At 39.2% G+C, this 16,328-nt stretch overlaps 1 protein-coding gene across 2 annotated transcripts in view; it reads left to right on the top strand.

The window, feature by feature from the left end:
- Window positions 1-16,328, top strand: part of Clpx (caseinolytic mitochondrial matrix peptidase chaperone subunit X) — a 35,818-nt gene that overhangs the window by 17,520 nt on the left and 1,970 nt on the right. For both annotated transcript variants that reach the window (XM_028866612.2, XM_028866623.2), the window contains exons 4-12: window positions 511-665; window positions 2,059-2,218; window positions 3,482-3,523; window positions 7,829-8,005; window positions 8,484-8,648; window positions 9,682-9,770; window positions 11,146-11,310; window positions 11,791-12,090; window positions 13,465-13,557. In XM_028866612.2, the coding sequence (XP_028722445.1) occupies window positions 511-665; window positions 2,059-2,218; window positions 3,482-3,523; window positions 7,829-8,005; window positions 8,484-8,648; window positions 9,682-9,770; window positions 11,146-11,310; window positions 11,791-12,090; window positions 13,465-13,557 (1,346 nt within the window). The remainder of the gene's footprint in view (window positions 1-510; window positions 666-2,058; window positions 2,219-3,481; window positions 3,524-7,828; window positions 8,006-8,483; window positions 8,649-9,681; window positions 9,771-11,145; window positions 11,311-11,790; window positions 12,091-13,464; window positions 13,558-16,328) is intronic.

Here is a 16,328-nt window from a genome sequence, read left to right as displayed (position 1 = left end):
GGCGTGCGCCACCACTGCCTGGCTGCAGCCAACTCTTAATGAACATTAGATCAGGAAAAGAACCTAATGGAAATAAATAAAATAGTCTGTTTTTAATACATTTATTTCTTTTATGTGTGTGCATGTGTAGAGATCAGGTCATATCTTTGGTAGTCGGCGCTCTCCAACCATGTGGGTTCTAGCGATTGGACTCAGGCTTAGAAGCACATACCTGAACGTATGTGCTGCCACAGCCAGTGGGTAACAAGTCAGCTAGCCCAGGCACTGTTCACTGAGGCACAGCTCAGCCCTACAGCAAGGTTGTTTGTGTTTGTTTGTTTGTTTGGTTTTCGAGACAGGGTTTCTCTGTGTAGTTTTGGAGCCTTTCCTCGAAGTCACTCTGTATCCCTGGCTAGCCTTGAACTCAGAGATCCACTTGCCTCTGCCTACCTAGTGCTAGATACAGTAAGTTTTTTACGGTGGACTCTATTGAAATTATTTCTAAAATTTTTCTCTCTTGACCTTTTTCAGCTTCCACCCGTTTTGTCAAGTGTGAAAAATGTCATCACTTTTTTGTTGTGCTATCAGAAGCGGACTCAAAGAAAAGCATAGTTAAAGAACCAGAGTCAGCAGCCGAGGCTGTGAAGTTGGCATTCCAGCAGAAGCCACCTCCGCCCCCCAAAAAGGTAGAAGCCTTTCCTCCATCTTCGAGGCCTTTTATCCCGAAACACTCCATTCCTTCACTCTTCCTGTTTATGTTAAACCCTGACACTATCTAAATAAGTCTATAAGGTTTTTACCTCTTTTGGTTGTTTTGTTTTGTTTTGAGATCCATGTCCCACATAGCCCAGGTTAACCTTGAACTCCCTATGTAGTTGAAGATGAGCTTCTGATCCTGGAGCCTTCACCTTAAAGTGCTGGCTATTATGGGCATATGCTACTGTGCCTAGCTCTATGAGTCTTTTCATTTTTAATTTAGTGTGTGTGTGTGTGTGTAAATGTGCACATACATGTGCTCATGGTGTGTGTGTGTGTGCAGATCAGAAGACGACTTTCAGGGCTCCTCTATGTGTGCACATGGTTTTGATGACTCTTTCTAGAAATTTCAGACAGTGTGATTTGGTCCTGTCAAATATGACAGAGTATGCACTGGTTCTTTTGAATACGTGGTGTGTACTTTTGAGAACCCAGAAGGTCTTTCTTCCTGGCCCTGTGGTCTCTGTTCTGGCCATCTTTCTGTGGTCTGCACAATTAACGCTACTTCTTATTTTCTGCTTCATTGTATTCTGCTGTGTTTAGGGCATTCATGGGTGTCTGTCTCCATTTGTGCTGTGGCAAATTTAGTAATGCAGAGATATGATTTGTAAGGAGTAAGTAAAATTTGAAAACTGTAATTTAAGGCTAAAGTAATGGTCACACAAAAATTGGCACTCAGTCTGGCCTTGAACATGAGAGTCTCCTGCCTCTACCGACCACATGATAGGATTACAGACATGCAGCACTGTGTCCAGTTAAAACTTTCTTCACTAAAAACACAAGAAATTGATGTCTGGTTCCAAACAGTTGGTAATATGAAGTGTGAACCAGAACTTTAGTTTTTATTAACAAAGCTGAGTTGTGTGGCTCACTGGCAGGACATACAAAGCCACATCCAAGTTCCTAGGTTTGATTCCCAGCACTGTTTGCCCCCCACCAAAAGGAAAGAACAAAGCTTTTAAGTTGCTATCCAGGTAAATGAATATCTTTTAAAGATTACTTTTTTAATTTATGTGTAGGGGTGTGTGTGTGTGTGTGTGTGTGTGTGTGTGTGTGTGTGTGTTAGAAGAGAGCATCAGATTCCCTAGAGGTGGTTACAAGCAGTACTGAGCTTCCTGATGTGGGTGTTGGGAACTAAACTCCAATCATCTACAAGAACAACAAGCATTCTGAGCCATCTCTCCAGCCCCAGACACTTCATTTTTAATGGGAATCTTTTTTCAAATTTGAAACTCTAAGCAAATTTGTTTAGTATATAGTTTTGCAATGTGTTTGTTTTTATGATAGCTCATAGTGAATTTTTCATACCTAATCATTTTTCAGATTTATAACTACCTCGACAAGTATGTTGTTGGCCAGTCGTTTGCTAAGAAGGTACTTTCAGTTGCCGTGTATAATCATTATAAGAGAATATATAATAATATTCCAGCTAATCTGAGACAGCAAGCAGAGGTGGAGAAGCAGACATCGTTAACACCCAGAGGTCAGTGACCAAAATAGAGATTACTATGCTTAATCATTATTTGTAACTCTTTTTTCAGAAAGTCATTTTACTGTTAGTGACATATTAAATTATACCTTAGTAGATCATGAAATCATTTTGGTGGGTTACCAGTAGCAATAATTTTTTTTAAGTAGGTGAGAATAAGAAATACTAACTTTTAGTCAAGGTAAGTATTGTTTCTTAAAACTTGGAGTCACAGAGTCAAATGTGTTTCTTGAGGGTCTCTTTAGGAAAGTGTGACAAGCTCAGGTGTGGAGTACCTGCCTGACACTCCCAGGCCTCGCCTTTGCTCCCTAGCAGCACAAACACCAACCAAGACTTGAAGGCTGCGGAGTAGAGGCTGAGTGTCTTTGGATTTTGAGATCACCTTGGACAGGTCACTGCAGTGCTCTGGACAATTCCAGTTTTCCTCTCTGGGGTCAGGATACAGAATCTCCTTTGCCTGAGTCCGATCCCCGGAGAGAAGTTCACACAGCATCAGTCCTCATTCTTCCTTGGACCCCAGCCATAGAACGCGAGGTTCAGGGCAGATTTGTGAGTGATTCTCAGGGAGTCCTAGTTAGCCGAGAGTCCAATGTATTATTGTACATGCATTCAATTAAAATGTAAATATTTAGGTTTTTATTTTGTTGTCCGGGGAGCCCTGATTTCTGATCTAGGTCTATAATCCAGCATTTTAGGTTCTTTTAGTCATCATACAATTTGAGAAATGTCTGCTAAATGCTTTATAGCGGCTACTAAATATATAACGAATTTAATGAAAACACCGGTGAGCTTATTGCAAAATAGTTATGTGGTAATAGGAGTTGACCTTATTTTTAGAAAATGGAAGTCATGCCTACAGTGGACTTAGGAAAGATCGTGACCCAGTCATATACCAACGGTTGTCTGGTTCTTTCCAGTCATACCTAAATTGTATGATGTGCTGGGAGAGCAAAAGGCTTTGCATTTATAGTATGAAGAACTTTAACTCTTATTATACCTTAAATTATTGTTCTCTTTAAATAGATATTAATTTTTAAATTCTACTGATTGACTATTAGTATCGGGGCAACCATCATTAAGCTTGATTTTGTTTTGTTTTTAACATAGAAAGGATGTTGTTCATAATGTGAAAAGGTGAAAACAGTACATCCTGTAAATGAATTTGGAAAAAGGCAGGAAGTAGACATTCAGTCTTGACTGCCCCAAACTAAACAAGTACATAATATTTCATGTTGCCCTTTTTATCTCCTTTCTTAGAGTTAGAAATCAGAAGACGGGAGGATGAGTACAGATTTACAAGTAAGTCCCTCCCTTGGGTCCTGTCTGTACTCGAGATTGTTTCTGAGATTTGCCTCAGTGAAGCGTCTCAGTAGCAGCGATGATGTATTCATTCACCTTGTGTATTACTAAGAAAGAGGATTTAAATCTTCCTTGTGTATTATTTAAATAAATCTATTATATGTAATGTATAACTTTGGAACAGTTTTTTCATAATTTGTATATTTCTGATATTTTTTAAGGTTTCCTTCATTTTTACTTATATACACTTGTATGTTTCTGTAAGTACAGATGAGAGCAGATTGTGCCAGGCTTTTTCTTTGGGGCTACAGCCAGCTCCCACATCACAGCAAAGAGACTTATTAGTTATGAATGCTTGGCCTACCCTTAGGCTCATTTCTGGATAGCTCTTTTAGCTTTAATTAACCTGTTTCTCTTCATCCACCTTTTGCCTCTGGGGTTTTTACCTTTCTTCCTTTTGTACATCTTACTTCCATTGCTTCTCATGTCTGACTGGCTGGTGGATGCCTGGCTGGACCCAGGCATCTCCTTCATTCTCTTCTTCTCTTGTTCTTCTTCTCAAGCCTAGATTTTTCCTCCTATTATTCTTTCTGCCCACCAGCCCCGCCTATCCTTTCTCTGCCTAGCTATTGGCTGTTCAGCTTTTTATTAGACCAATTAAGTGCCTTAGGCAGGCAAGGCAAAACAAATGCAAACATATCTTTTCATAATTAAGCACACATCCTTACATTTTTAAACAAATGCAGAATAAACAAATGAAACACACCCTTACACAGTTAAGGTAAATATTCCGCAGCATAAACAAATGTAACACATCTTTGCCCAGTTAAAATAATATTCCACAAAGTTGCAGATGTCCATGGAAGCCAGAGGTGTTGGATCCTGGAGCTGGAGTTCCAGGTAGTTGTGAACTACCCTTTGTGGGTGCTGGAAACCAAACACAGGTCCTGTCCAAGAGCAGTATATACTCTTAACTACTGGGCCATCTCTCCAGCCTCTTTTTTTGTGAACCAGCAAGATGGCCAGATGAGTAAAAATACTGAATGTGCAAGCTTGCCGACCTGTGTTCAATACCTTGGTTCCATCTGCTGGAGATAATCTACTCTCAGAGTTGTCTTTTAGCTTCAACGTGTCTATCATAGCATAGAGAAAAACCAACCAATCTAATGAAAAATCAAGACTAAACATGCCTAATTAAAATTGTTTTCTTTGTGTTTTTCAAGACAGGGTTTCTCTGTGTGTAGCCCTTGCTCTGTGACTAGGCTGGCCTCGAACTCAGATCTGCCTGCCTGCGAAGTGCTGGGATTAAAGGCATGTGCCACCATTACCCAGCTAAACTAAAAAAAAATTTTAAGAGAAAATTATATTGTCTCTTGTGAATGAGTGCATGGATACATGCATGTGTGTGCTTGATACAGGATCTAGTTGTGTAGACAAGGTTGAATTGTAGAGTGTGAAGTTACAGATATGTGCCACCACGCCTTTTTTTTTTTTTTTTTTTTTTTTCTTTGAGACAGGCTTCTCTGTGTAGCCCTGGCTGTCCTGGATCTCACTCTGTAGACCAGGCTGGCCTCGAACTCACAAAGTTTGCCTCTGCCTCCCGAGTGCTGGGATTAAAGGTGGCACCACTATCGCCCAGCTGTGCCACCATATCTTGATCAAGTTATTTTTAAACTTGTGGAAATACTGATGTACAATGAATGATATAATAAAATTAAGACATACAATTAGTAGGGTTGGAAAGATGCTTCAGTGGCTAAGAACAGTGCTGCTCTCCAATGGCAGCTCGTAACTGTCTGTGACTCCAGTTCCAGGGGATCCAATGACCTTTTTGGCCTCCACAGGCACCAAACAAGCAAGTGATGCACAGATACACGTGCAAGATACACACTCAATACTGAAGATTGACCTTGGGTCCTCATGCATACTAAACAAGTATTCTGCCACTGAGCTATATCTCTAGACTTAGTATGAATAATTAAATTATTGGAAAATAGCAGTAATAAGAGCAAGTGCTTCTATAATAATAAGCCTTATCTTATAGGCACTGTGCTGTTTTATGTGTGATCAGTTAATCTTTCCCAAACACCAGCTCCTGCTGTGTTTTAACCTGTCATTGAATAAATAAAATACATGTATCATGTAGCTCCATTGTAATTTATGTATCTCTCTTTTTTTTCTTTTGGTTTTTTTGGAGACAGGGTTTCTCTATATAACAGTCCTGGCTGTCTGGAACTCACTTTGTAGACCAGGCTGACCCCGAACTCACAGAGATCCACCTGCCTCTGCCTCCCGAGTGCTGGGATTAAAGGCATGCACCATCACCGCCCAGCTATCTCTTGTAATTTTTAGGAAATTATTTACTTAAATCATTTTTCTCCATTGGGTAGAACTAATCAAAGTCAAGCCCTTTCCTTATCACCACAGCTCCAAATTGGATTTTCTGGAAACTAAAAAGAAAATTTTACTAATAACAACTAATCTCAGACAGAAGAGTATGTTTTCTTCTTGCCTAATGTGGATAATAATATTGTGAATTACTAACTCTTAGGTCTTTACAACTGGAGTTCTATATATATTGCATTAGTAATCTTAATGACTAGAATACCTTTTGCCTTAAGCATGATGATTTTTTTCAAAGTGATACTTGATAGAATAGGACAAAAAAATGGTATGACTGCTGAACTATTTATTCTGTCTATTGGCTTGTTTAAAATGGTTACTAGACAGCACTATGATATTCTTAACTCAGTTTCTTAGAAGCAACTTAAAAATAAACCCAGCGGGCTGAAGAGATGGCTCAGTGGTTTAGAATACTTGATACTTTTGCAAAGGATCTGAGTTCAATTCCCAGCACTCACATGGTGGCTCAAAACCATCTGTAACCCCAGTTCCAGGGACATAGGCATGTGCATGGTACACATATATGCAGGTAAGACATTCATACACATAAAATATAAAATAGTACAAAATTATAACCAAGTAGAACATAGTCACAGATACCTTAAGTAATGAGAACTGGGGACAATTTGGTTATTTGCTGAGGTGGATAGTCTTTAAAGACTCTGGTTTTTTTTCTCCTATTCAAGAGAAAACAAGAATAAACATTTATTTTTGTAAACTTATATTTCACTGGCACTATCGTCTTTTCTAGTAACATATTTTGTCTGTTGAAGGGCACAGAAAGATCCTGTTGATACCCAGTAAAAGTCAGATATTCAGATAAGGTTACTGATACTGAGATTACCACACCTGGTTTCCTGCTATACTAAAAGAAACATTCTTAAAAGAAGGGGAGACTGGAAAAGGCCTGTGTCACAGCGGAAGCGTGTCCAGGGAAGTTAGGCAGTTTTCCATGATTGCATAAGCAGGAGGCAGCCAGACTAAGACTAGGACCCGATTCCTGAGTCCCTGTTCCTGCTCCTCCTTTCTTCTTGGTTCTTCTCTGCCCATGTAACTCTGGTGGCCTGGAACTCACCATGTGGTCCCGACTTCCCTTGAACTCACAAGACATCTGCCAACTTCTGCTTCCCTAAATGTGTGTTCTCCCAGACTTGGTCTCATTGTTTTTCTTTTTCTCTTTTCTCTGTAGGTTCAGCTCTTTTCCATAAATCTTGTACTATCACCGAAAGTTCATAGACAGACTGCATGACCAGATCATCTCTTTAACTTTTGCATGCATTTACAGTCTTGAGAAATCAATTGTACTATAGCCTCATAATATCCGACTGTATGTTTGAAGTTAATAGGACAGGTAATAATGCTGTTTTGTTGATAGAAAACAGAGTCAGAAAGTAACTTGCGCAAGATTATGCGGCTCTTCAGAGGCAAAAGAAGGCTAGCAGCTGAAGCCCTGTTCTGTCGCATTATCTCTGTGAAGAGCGTGCTCACACACTGATGTAAATGATGAGGAGAGTTCTCTGAAGCTCACTGTATTTGACATTTGTCACTGGGCCTGGAGAGATTTCTCATCATTTAAGAGCACTCACTGGCTGCTCTTCCAGAGGACTCGGATTCAATTCCCAGCACCCACGTGGCAGCTCACACCTGTCTGTAACTCCAGTTCCAGGGCTGCTGACATTCTCAAACAGACATACATGCAAAACATCAGTGCACGTAAAATAAGAATAAATAACATATTTAAAAAAAACAACCACTTGTCACTGGTCATTTGAAATTCTCTCTTATGTAAAGCAGTGCTGCATATTTGATTCCAGTAGTGGCTTGTTTGGGATGCAGGATTACATGGAACATTTCTCAAGTAATCAGGTGCCGCTCTAGTAATCCAGTTGTTCTCTTCCCCAGAGTTGCTTCAGATTGCTGGAATAAGCCCTCATGGCAACGCCCTAGGAGCATCTATGCAGCAGCAGGTTAATCAGCAAATGCCTCAGGAAAAACGGGGAGGCGAAGTACTGGATTCTTCTCATGATGACATAAAACTTGAAAAAAGTAATATTTTGCTGCTTGGACCAACTGGGTCAGGTAAATAACATTTTGGGAAACTTTACTACTCATTTCTTAAAAATAGAGAGTGATACTGTAACCTATACCTTGTAACTATAGTGGATTCTGGCTCTCAGGCCTGCATGTAATCAGAACAGTTGAGAGGCTGATGCCAAAGGATTGTCACAAGTGTGAGGCCAGCTTGGTCTGCAGCATGAGAATCTGCCTCAAAAAAGAACAGTATCCAAGATTGCTCTGGCTACATCATGAGTATTCACCATTTAGACCTAAAACTGACTTTGAGATATCGGTGTGGCCCTTTGGGCTGATTCCTAACTTTTTAATTAACATATTAATTATATCATCCTCTAAATTTGTAAAAGGAATAAAGTTAGTAAGATCTGAATATAGTAGAGAACAGATATAAGAATGTTTCAGGCTTCATTATATACTTAAGTTTATTTTTGTAGAAAAATTGTAAGACAGTGTATTTTTTAGCTACTGTTTTTGTTTGTAGGTAAAACCCTGCTGGCACAAACTTTAGCTAAATGCCTTGATGTTCCTTTTGCTATCTGTGACTGCACGACTTTGACTCAGGCTGGATATGTAGGTGAAGATATTGAATCTGTGATCGCCAAACTGCTCCAAGATGCCAATTACAATGTAGAGAAAGCACAACAAGGTATGTTTTAAGTGTAGCTTGTTGAAGTGTCTCTGGAAAGCAGTCTAATATTAAGGAGTAGTAAAATTCTCATTTTGAGTCAAGGGCTAACATTTTCTAATTATTGGAAAGTACCTGATGTTACCCATTTTAGCATGATTGTTGGCTTTGTCTTATGGCTGCAAAGGTAGCTGGTAGTGTGCCAACAGGCTGTTACTATCCTTTTAGGTTTTAATATTCCCATTGGTTTTCCTGTTCTTACTCCTCTCCAGATTTCCAGTGCTGGGGATGGGAAAAGGTTGGGGACAGGGACAAAGACAAGAATTTAGGCTGGATAAGTGTTCATAACAGTAAAGCTACAGTTGTGAAGTAACAATGAAATAATTTTATGGTTGGGGTCCCTACAACATGAGGAACTGTATTACAGGGTCAGAGCATCAGGAAGGTTGAGGACCACTGTGCTAAGACAAAGTCTAGGTGATAGATAGGTCATTGAGATGGCTCAGCAGACAGAAGCACTCGCCAACAAGCCTGGTGACCTAAGTTCTCTCCTTACAGCCCACACAGTGGATGGAGGGAACCAACTCTGCAGGCTGTCTCCTGACCACCACGTGTTATAATGCGTGCGTTCCCATACACATGCTCACATATATACACTAAATAAATAAATATATTTGTATTTAGGGGGAATAGAGGTAGGAAAGAATAAACAGAAGTTTTATTAGTTCTGGCAAATACCTCATGCCTACAATGCTATATCTTCCCTTCCAAAAGAAAAAAAATTGAATTCATTATTAGTCATATAGACTAATAGACTATAGACTTTTGTCAGAGAGCATTTTGGTTATCATTCTAAAATTATATGCTATAGAATCAATTCCATAATAGTTACATGAAAAGATGAATGAGAAAGATAGTAGTATGTTCTTAATGATCAATGTTAAGTGTAAAAAAATTGACTTACTTTGTTTTGTAGCTGTCCAGTCTTTTAAAGCTGAGACTATCTTGTGCCTATCTTTTTCATATTATAAATAGAATCCTCCTTAAATTGTAGGAATTGTCTTTCTGGATGAAGTAGATAAGATTGGCAGTGTGCCAGGCATTCATCAGTTACGGGATGTAGGTGGAGAAGGCGTTCAGCAAGTAAGCAGTTGAATATTTTGTTCAAGCCCACTAAAAAGAAGGGAATACATCAGCTTCCCAAGTATTGTACGTTTGGTTTCACATTTAATTAGATTCTGTTTTATTTTTCCCACCCTAAACATCATACACCACTTTATTTATTTATTTAATGTGGGTTTTTTGTGACAAGGTCTGTGTAGTCCAGGCTGCCCTGGAGTATTCCTTCATCCTGCTGAATGCTGGGATTACAGGCATGTGCCACCTAGCTTTACATGCCATTTAAAGTAGGTCAGATCCTTTAAAAAGGTTATTAATGATTTTAAATAAGAAAATTCATTTCTTAGGAAATTTAAAATATTTTTAAAAACAGAAAAAGCTAAGGTTGATCTTTATTAGTTTTAGTTTTATTCTTCAAAGGCCCTCTTAAACATTTCTAGAAGACTGAAGACTAGGTATGAATAACCCACCCATGTTTCATTACAGGATTAGTATAAAGGCTGAGATGTAGCTCAGTGGTAAACAACTTGCTTGCCTTGTATGCGCAAGGCCATGGGCTCAATCCCTAGCACCAAAAGAAACAGGAAAGGAGAGATGAGACAGAAAAGAAAGCAGATGTACACATCTGTAATCTCTTGGCCTGGGTGGTTCAGGAAGGAGGATCAGGAGTTCAATGTCATCGTTGTCTACATAGTAAGCTTGAGATTAGCTCCATGACATGCTGTCTCCTAAAGAAGATGGTATAAAATATCCTTTCATTTCTTGTAGAATCATAATTAAAGTCACAATGATCTATTGGTCACCTTAATAAACTTATTCTCTAATGGCAATTAGCTGTGACAAACCAATTTTTTTGACAGACACAGAATTATGACTATTACCAACTATGCTGAATAATTTTTTATGAAGACATCTCAAAATATACTCAATGTTGACTATAGAATTAAGTTAGAATTAAAGAATTTATGTGCAAGATCGATATGTTTCAATTTTGAATATTTGAACTATTTTATTACCATTTTACAGAGCCACCATTCTGTCTTTATTAAGCGTTTACCATCAAGCTAGGTAAAGTGGCTCTTGACTGTAATCCAGCACTTGGAGAGGCTGAGGCAAGAGGATCACTGTTTGGGACCAGCCTGGGCTACATAGAGACGTGAGGATGTGGGGGCGGGGGAGGCTCTACCATCAAAGTCAACTTCCTTAGATTGCAATTTATTTATGAAGTTCCAAAGTGATAAGTGCAATTTATTTTTATTTGGGGTTATAGAAATGGAGGAATTTTCATTAGTTACACTCATTGACCATGACCATGTATTATTTTCGCCCATTGAATCCTATTCTTTGATGTATAATAATGTCTTTACATATGGTAATGCTATAATTCATTCATTATCAGGGTTTATTAAAACTTCTAGAAGGCACAATAGTCAATGTTCCAGAAAAGAATTCTCGAAAACTACGTGGAGAGACAGTTCAAGTTGATACAACAAATATCCTGTTTGTAGCATCTGGTGCTTTTAATGGCTTAGACAGAATCATCAGCAGAAGGAAAAATGAAAAAGTAAGTTTTTCTGAGCTTTTCCTTTGAAATTCTTCATGAGAAACATAAAGTTTCACTGGATGGACACTCAGCTTCAGTTCTCATGTCTACTGGTTACCAGCCGTTGGATTTTCTTAGAAAGATCTAATATATATTCCTAGTTGTTTGAATTTTAGAGTAATAAGGAATATGATTCCAAATACCCATGAATTAGTTATGCATGATGGTAGACATAATATGTAAAATTAAGTTAATGTTAAAGTTGATTATTTAATGAGTCAAAAGAGGATTTGCCACAATATTTTAACCTATTGGGAATTAAGTCATTTTATTTAGCTGTGAATTTAGTGGGAAATTTAAGACCTGGCTTTGCTACTTAGAGAAGCAAGCCTTGGCCAAAGTACTTAACCTTTGTGACCCTGTTTCATATGGGACTTATAGATGTAAAGCACTTTTGCACCATCTATCTACTGTTTATAACCTCTGTGGTTTCTTGGATAGTACCTTGGATTTGGAACACCGTCCAATCTGGGAAAGGGCAGGCGGGCTGCAGCTGCTGCAGACCTTGCTAACCGAAGTGGAGAGTCCAATACTCATCAAGATATTGAAGAAAAAGATCGGTTACTCCGTCATGTGGAAGCCAGAGATCTCATTGAATTTGGCATGATACCTGAGTTTGTGGGACGGTTACCCGTGGTGGTTCCTCTGCATAGTCTAGATGAGAAGACACTTGTACAAATACTAACTGAGCCACGTAATGCAGTTATTCCTCAATATCAGGCCTTATTCAGCATGGATAAGGTAAGGTTTGCCTTTTTCCTTTAATTTGTGATTCTTTTCTATATTAGAATTCTATTAAGTTAGCCCACATTATTACAAGAGAAGCCATTCATCTACATTACCAGCCTATTCTTCACTTATTGTAGATGAGGAAGGCACAGTGTGTCACATTATCAGCATTAAAATGACCACTGGAGCATAAAATACAGAGATACAGAGAAGTGTCAGCTTACCTCAGCTTCTCCAAGCCAAATACACAGAATTGTTCTTTCAGCTTTGTTATTCTAAGTGCTTCTACTGTTCACATACTGTGTATATTGTGTATATTTTTATATACTTTACCTAAGTAAATTTATTAGGGTTTTTTTTTTTTTTTTTGGAGACAGGGTTTCTCTGTGTAGCTTTGGAGCTTTTTCTGGAACTCACTTTGTAGACCAGGCTGGACTCAGATTCACAGAGATCTGCCTGCCTCTGCCTCCTGTGTGCTGGGATTAAAGGCGTGTGCCACCACCACCCAGCAAATTTATTAGTTCTTACATCCAAACATGGAGGTCACTCTAGCCAGCATATCCAGTCAGATAAAAACTATTTTGAGTTTTATGAACTTAGCATCTCTAAATATAAGTTTTCTCTCCATTTCCATATAAGCACTTTACCACTGAGCTACATATGTAGCCTGTGGAACAAACTTGTGACTCATAATAGTTAATTGATTAAAAGCATACTACTTGAGGATGACATTTTAGGGGTTTTTGTTTGTTTTGGTGGATTTTTTAGGGTTTTTTGTTTTTGTTTGTTTGTTTGTTTTGTTTTGAGACAGGGCTGCTTCTCTGTATAATTTACTTGGTAGACCAGGCTGGCCTTGAACTCACAGAGATCTGCCTGCCTCTGAGTCGTGTGTCACCATCTCACCATGAGGATGACATTCTAAAACATCATGAAAATGACAGACTTTTCTGAAATTTTCCCTTTTTAAAATATAGGGTGAGAGTGTTACACTCTTTAACATGCATTTAGACAGCTAGGGAAATAGCTTGGGGGTGGAGGGCAAGGCCCTGTGTTCAGCCCCTAGTAGAACTACAGCAAATGAAAACCATCTGCAGTGAGGTCTCAGTGATGGTGATTATCTAGTCCGCAAGGGTAAAGGTCTGTCAGATAGAGGCCACACCAGCCTAGCCTCTATCTCTTGCCTCGTTCCTGAGTCTCAGTTTACGGAACTTTCTGGAACTTGTTTATCTTTGAAATAATCATTGGTTCTATTATTTATAAAAATCTGTGAATCTGGAAGATTAATAATGGTCACTACTGTTAGTAGGTCAAATCCTATGTGACTATATTAGGAAAAGATCACCAAGGACTTGCTTAAGTTCTGATTTGTCTTTTCTCTATCTGTAGTGTGAACTGAATGTTACTGAGGATGCTTTGAAAGCCATAGCTAGATTGGCACTGGAACGAAAAACAGGTGCACGAGGTCTTCGGTCCATAATGGTAAGTTGGAGTTAAAAAAATTATCAGCAAACCCCCTAGATTGTCATTGATCTAAATAAATTTGGTGTTTTGTTTTATTTTACACTTGCCAGCGTGTGTGTGTGTGTGTGTGTGTGTGTGTGTGTGTGTGTGTGTCTCGTGTCTGTGTGTTCGTGTTCACACACATGCAGATGCGTGTTCCTGGAGGCCAGAAGTTGATGTTGGGTGTTTTCCTTTTTGCAGAGTGGGTAGATGTTGAGACAGGGTCTCAGTATGTAGCTCTGGCTGTACTGAAACTCACTTTGTAGTCCAGGCTGGCCTGAAACTCACAAAGATGTGCCTGCTTCTCCCAAGTACTGAGATTAAAAGACCATGCCCCTACAGGTGTCTCCATTTTATTTATTTTTATTTATTTACTGAGAATTGGTCTCTTTTTCTTTATTTTTTTTTGAGACAGGGTCTCTTTACATAGACTTGGCTGACTTATAACTCATTATGTAGACCATGCTTGCCTCAAATTCACAAGCTCTGCCTACCTCTGCCTTTTAAGTGTACCATACCCATCTGATCCATGTTTTCTGTATTTCTTCAATATAGTGTGATTCAACCTAGAGCTTGCCAACTTGTATAGTTTAGGTAGCCTGCTTGTCTTAGGGATCTGCTTTCTCTGCTTCTGAGGCACTAAAGTTATAGATAGGCTGCCACACCCACTGAACTTTTATGTAGGTGCTGGGAATCTGAACTCAGTGCAGATATCTCCCCTTACCCTTTGTCCAAGTCTTAAGACTGTTAAGCTTTCCTGTTTGTCTTTTGGAAGTACTATCTAGAGATCTGCCCTAAAGCTTTTTTATTTCGTGTGTGTGTGTGTGTGTGTGTGTGTGTGTGTGTGTGTGTGTGTGTGTAGAACTGATGGGGTAGTCAGTTTTTATTTTGCTTCACCTCCCAGAGAAAGGTATTTTGTGACTGGTAAGCATGACTAAATAGTGTGAATGTGTTTAGCATGCATGAAGTACTGGGTTCAAATTTTAGAACACACACACACACACACACACACACACACACACACACACAAATTTGGGCTAGGGATGTAGCTCAGAAGGTAGAGTGCTTGCTAGAATGCAAGAAGCCATCAGTTCTATACCGAGCATCATATAGCTAGGTAGGATGACTCATATCTGTAATGCTAATTAATACTCAAGGGGTGAAGGCAGGAGAATCATGCCTTCTCAGTTATATAGTGAGTTCAGTCAAGGCCAGCCTGTCATCAACCTCTTCTTGCCTTGTTTCTGAGTCTCAGTTTACTTAACTTTCTGGAACTTGTCTATGAAATAGGCATTGGTTCCATTTAGTCATAAAATTCTGTGATTCTGGGAAGATTAATAATCATTACAGTTAGTAGATCAAATGCAGTGTTACTGTATTAGGAAAAGATTGCCAAAGACTAGCTTAAGTTTTCATTTGTCTTTTATCTGTCTGTAGTGTGAACTGAAGGTTACTGAGGATGCTTTGAAAGCCATAGCTTAGATTAAACATAAAACTGGAACATAAAACAGATGTGTGAGGCTTTCATTGAAATCCCCGTTGCAGACAGCATGACATGGCCTCAAAAAAAAAAAAAAGAAAGAAAAGAAAGTCAAAATTGTAAACAAAAGAACTCTGTAAGCCTTAAAGTTTAAGGTGTTTGCAACCAAGGGCACATACACACACTATATTGAAGAAATACAGAAAATATGAATCAGCTGGGTATGGTAGCACATACCTCTTCCAGCATTTGGGAGGCAGAGGTAGGCAGAGCTCTGAATTTGAGGCCAGCATGGTTTACATAATGAGTTGTAAGTCAGCCAAGTCTATGTAAACAGACCCTGTCTCAAAAAAAAAAGAAAGAAAGGAAAAGAAAATCTGAATCATTGGAAGGAGAATTTGAGAAAATTCTACAGGGCAATTTGGGGTGGGATGGGGCATATAGAGAGCAAGATCTTATGTAGCCCAGGCTGGTCTCAAACGGGCAGCCGTTAATGGCCTTGAACTCCTGTGTCTGTCTCACAAGCTCTGCGATTACAGATGTACTATCATGTCCAGCGTTCATCGCCTTTGACCACTCCTTCTCAGACCTGTTGAAATCCCCATTTTAGCCCCTGTGCTTCCAGTGTGCTGTGAGCTTTTCCTTAGAGACCCTAGGGAGGACACAGACTTCCTGACCTTACTTGTTCCTCTCTTGAAACTTCTCTGCCCTATATCCCAGATCTGGCATGGATTACTGTTTCACTGTCTGCTCCCAAAGCAAGTATAGGATTATCTTCCTTGTTAAGAATTTCACTGTTGTCCCAGCCTCATCTCAGTATGACTTCAGTTGTGAACCATGCATTTACCACAAGCAGTTTGACACTACTGTGTGGTGAGGTATTACAGAAATAGACAGGCAAATTGGAAGAACAGGCCATTGCGTTGACATGCCTGGAAAATTGGATGTGTCAGCAATTCCCTCCACCCCTCCTATAGGAAAACCGGTTTTCTAAAGTTTTCTTAAGGTTTACTGCTGCACTTGAGGCAGATGTTCATTTGAATCAGTTTGAAATTGAAGAATTTGGTAGAAGTGATTTTAGGATTAATGGACATAAAAGTAAGGGTTATTAGTTGATGGCCTCAGTCATAGCATAGAAAAGGCTAGGCATGCTGGGCAGCAGGATCTGAGTCTCAAAGTCCAGGCTTTGTGTGTGCATGGTGCCTAGATAGGCAGGACAGTAGGCAGCTGACTTATTTGTAAAATGACCTGAAAGTAATTAGAAGCTATT

Source organism: Peromyscus leucopus, chromosome 7 (assembly GCF_004664715.2).
Source record: "Peromyscus leucopus breed LL Stock chromosome 7, UCI_PerLeu_2.1, whole genome shotgun sequence".
In the NCBI taxonomy this organism is placed as follows: Eukaryota; Metazoa; Chordata; class Mammalia; order Rodentia; family Cricetidae; genus Peromyscus; species Peromyscus leucopus.
Note: the sequence above shows the minus strand (reverse complement) of the source record. Positions and strands in the feature narration are given on the sequence as shown.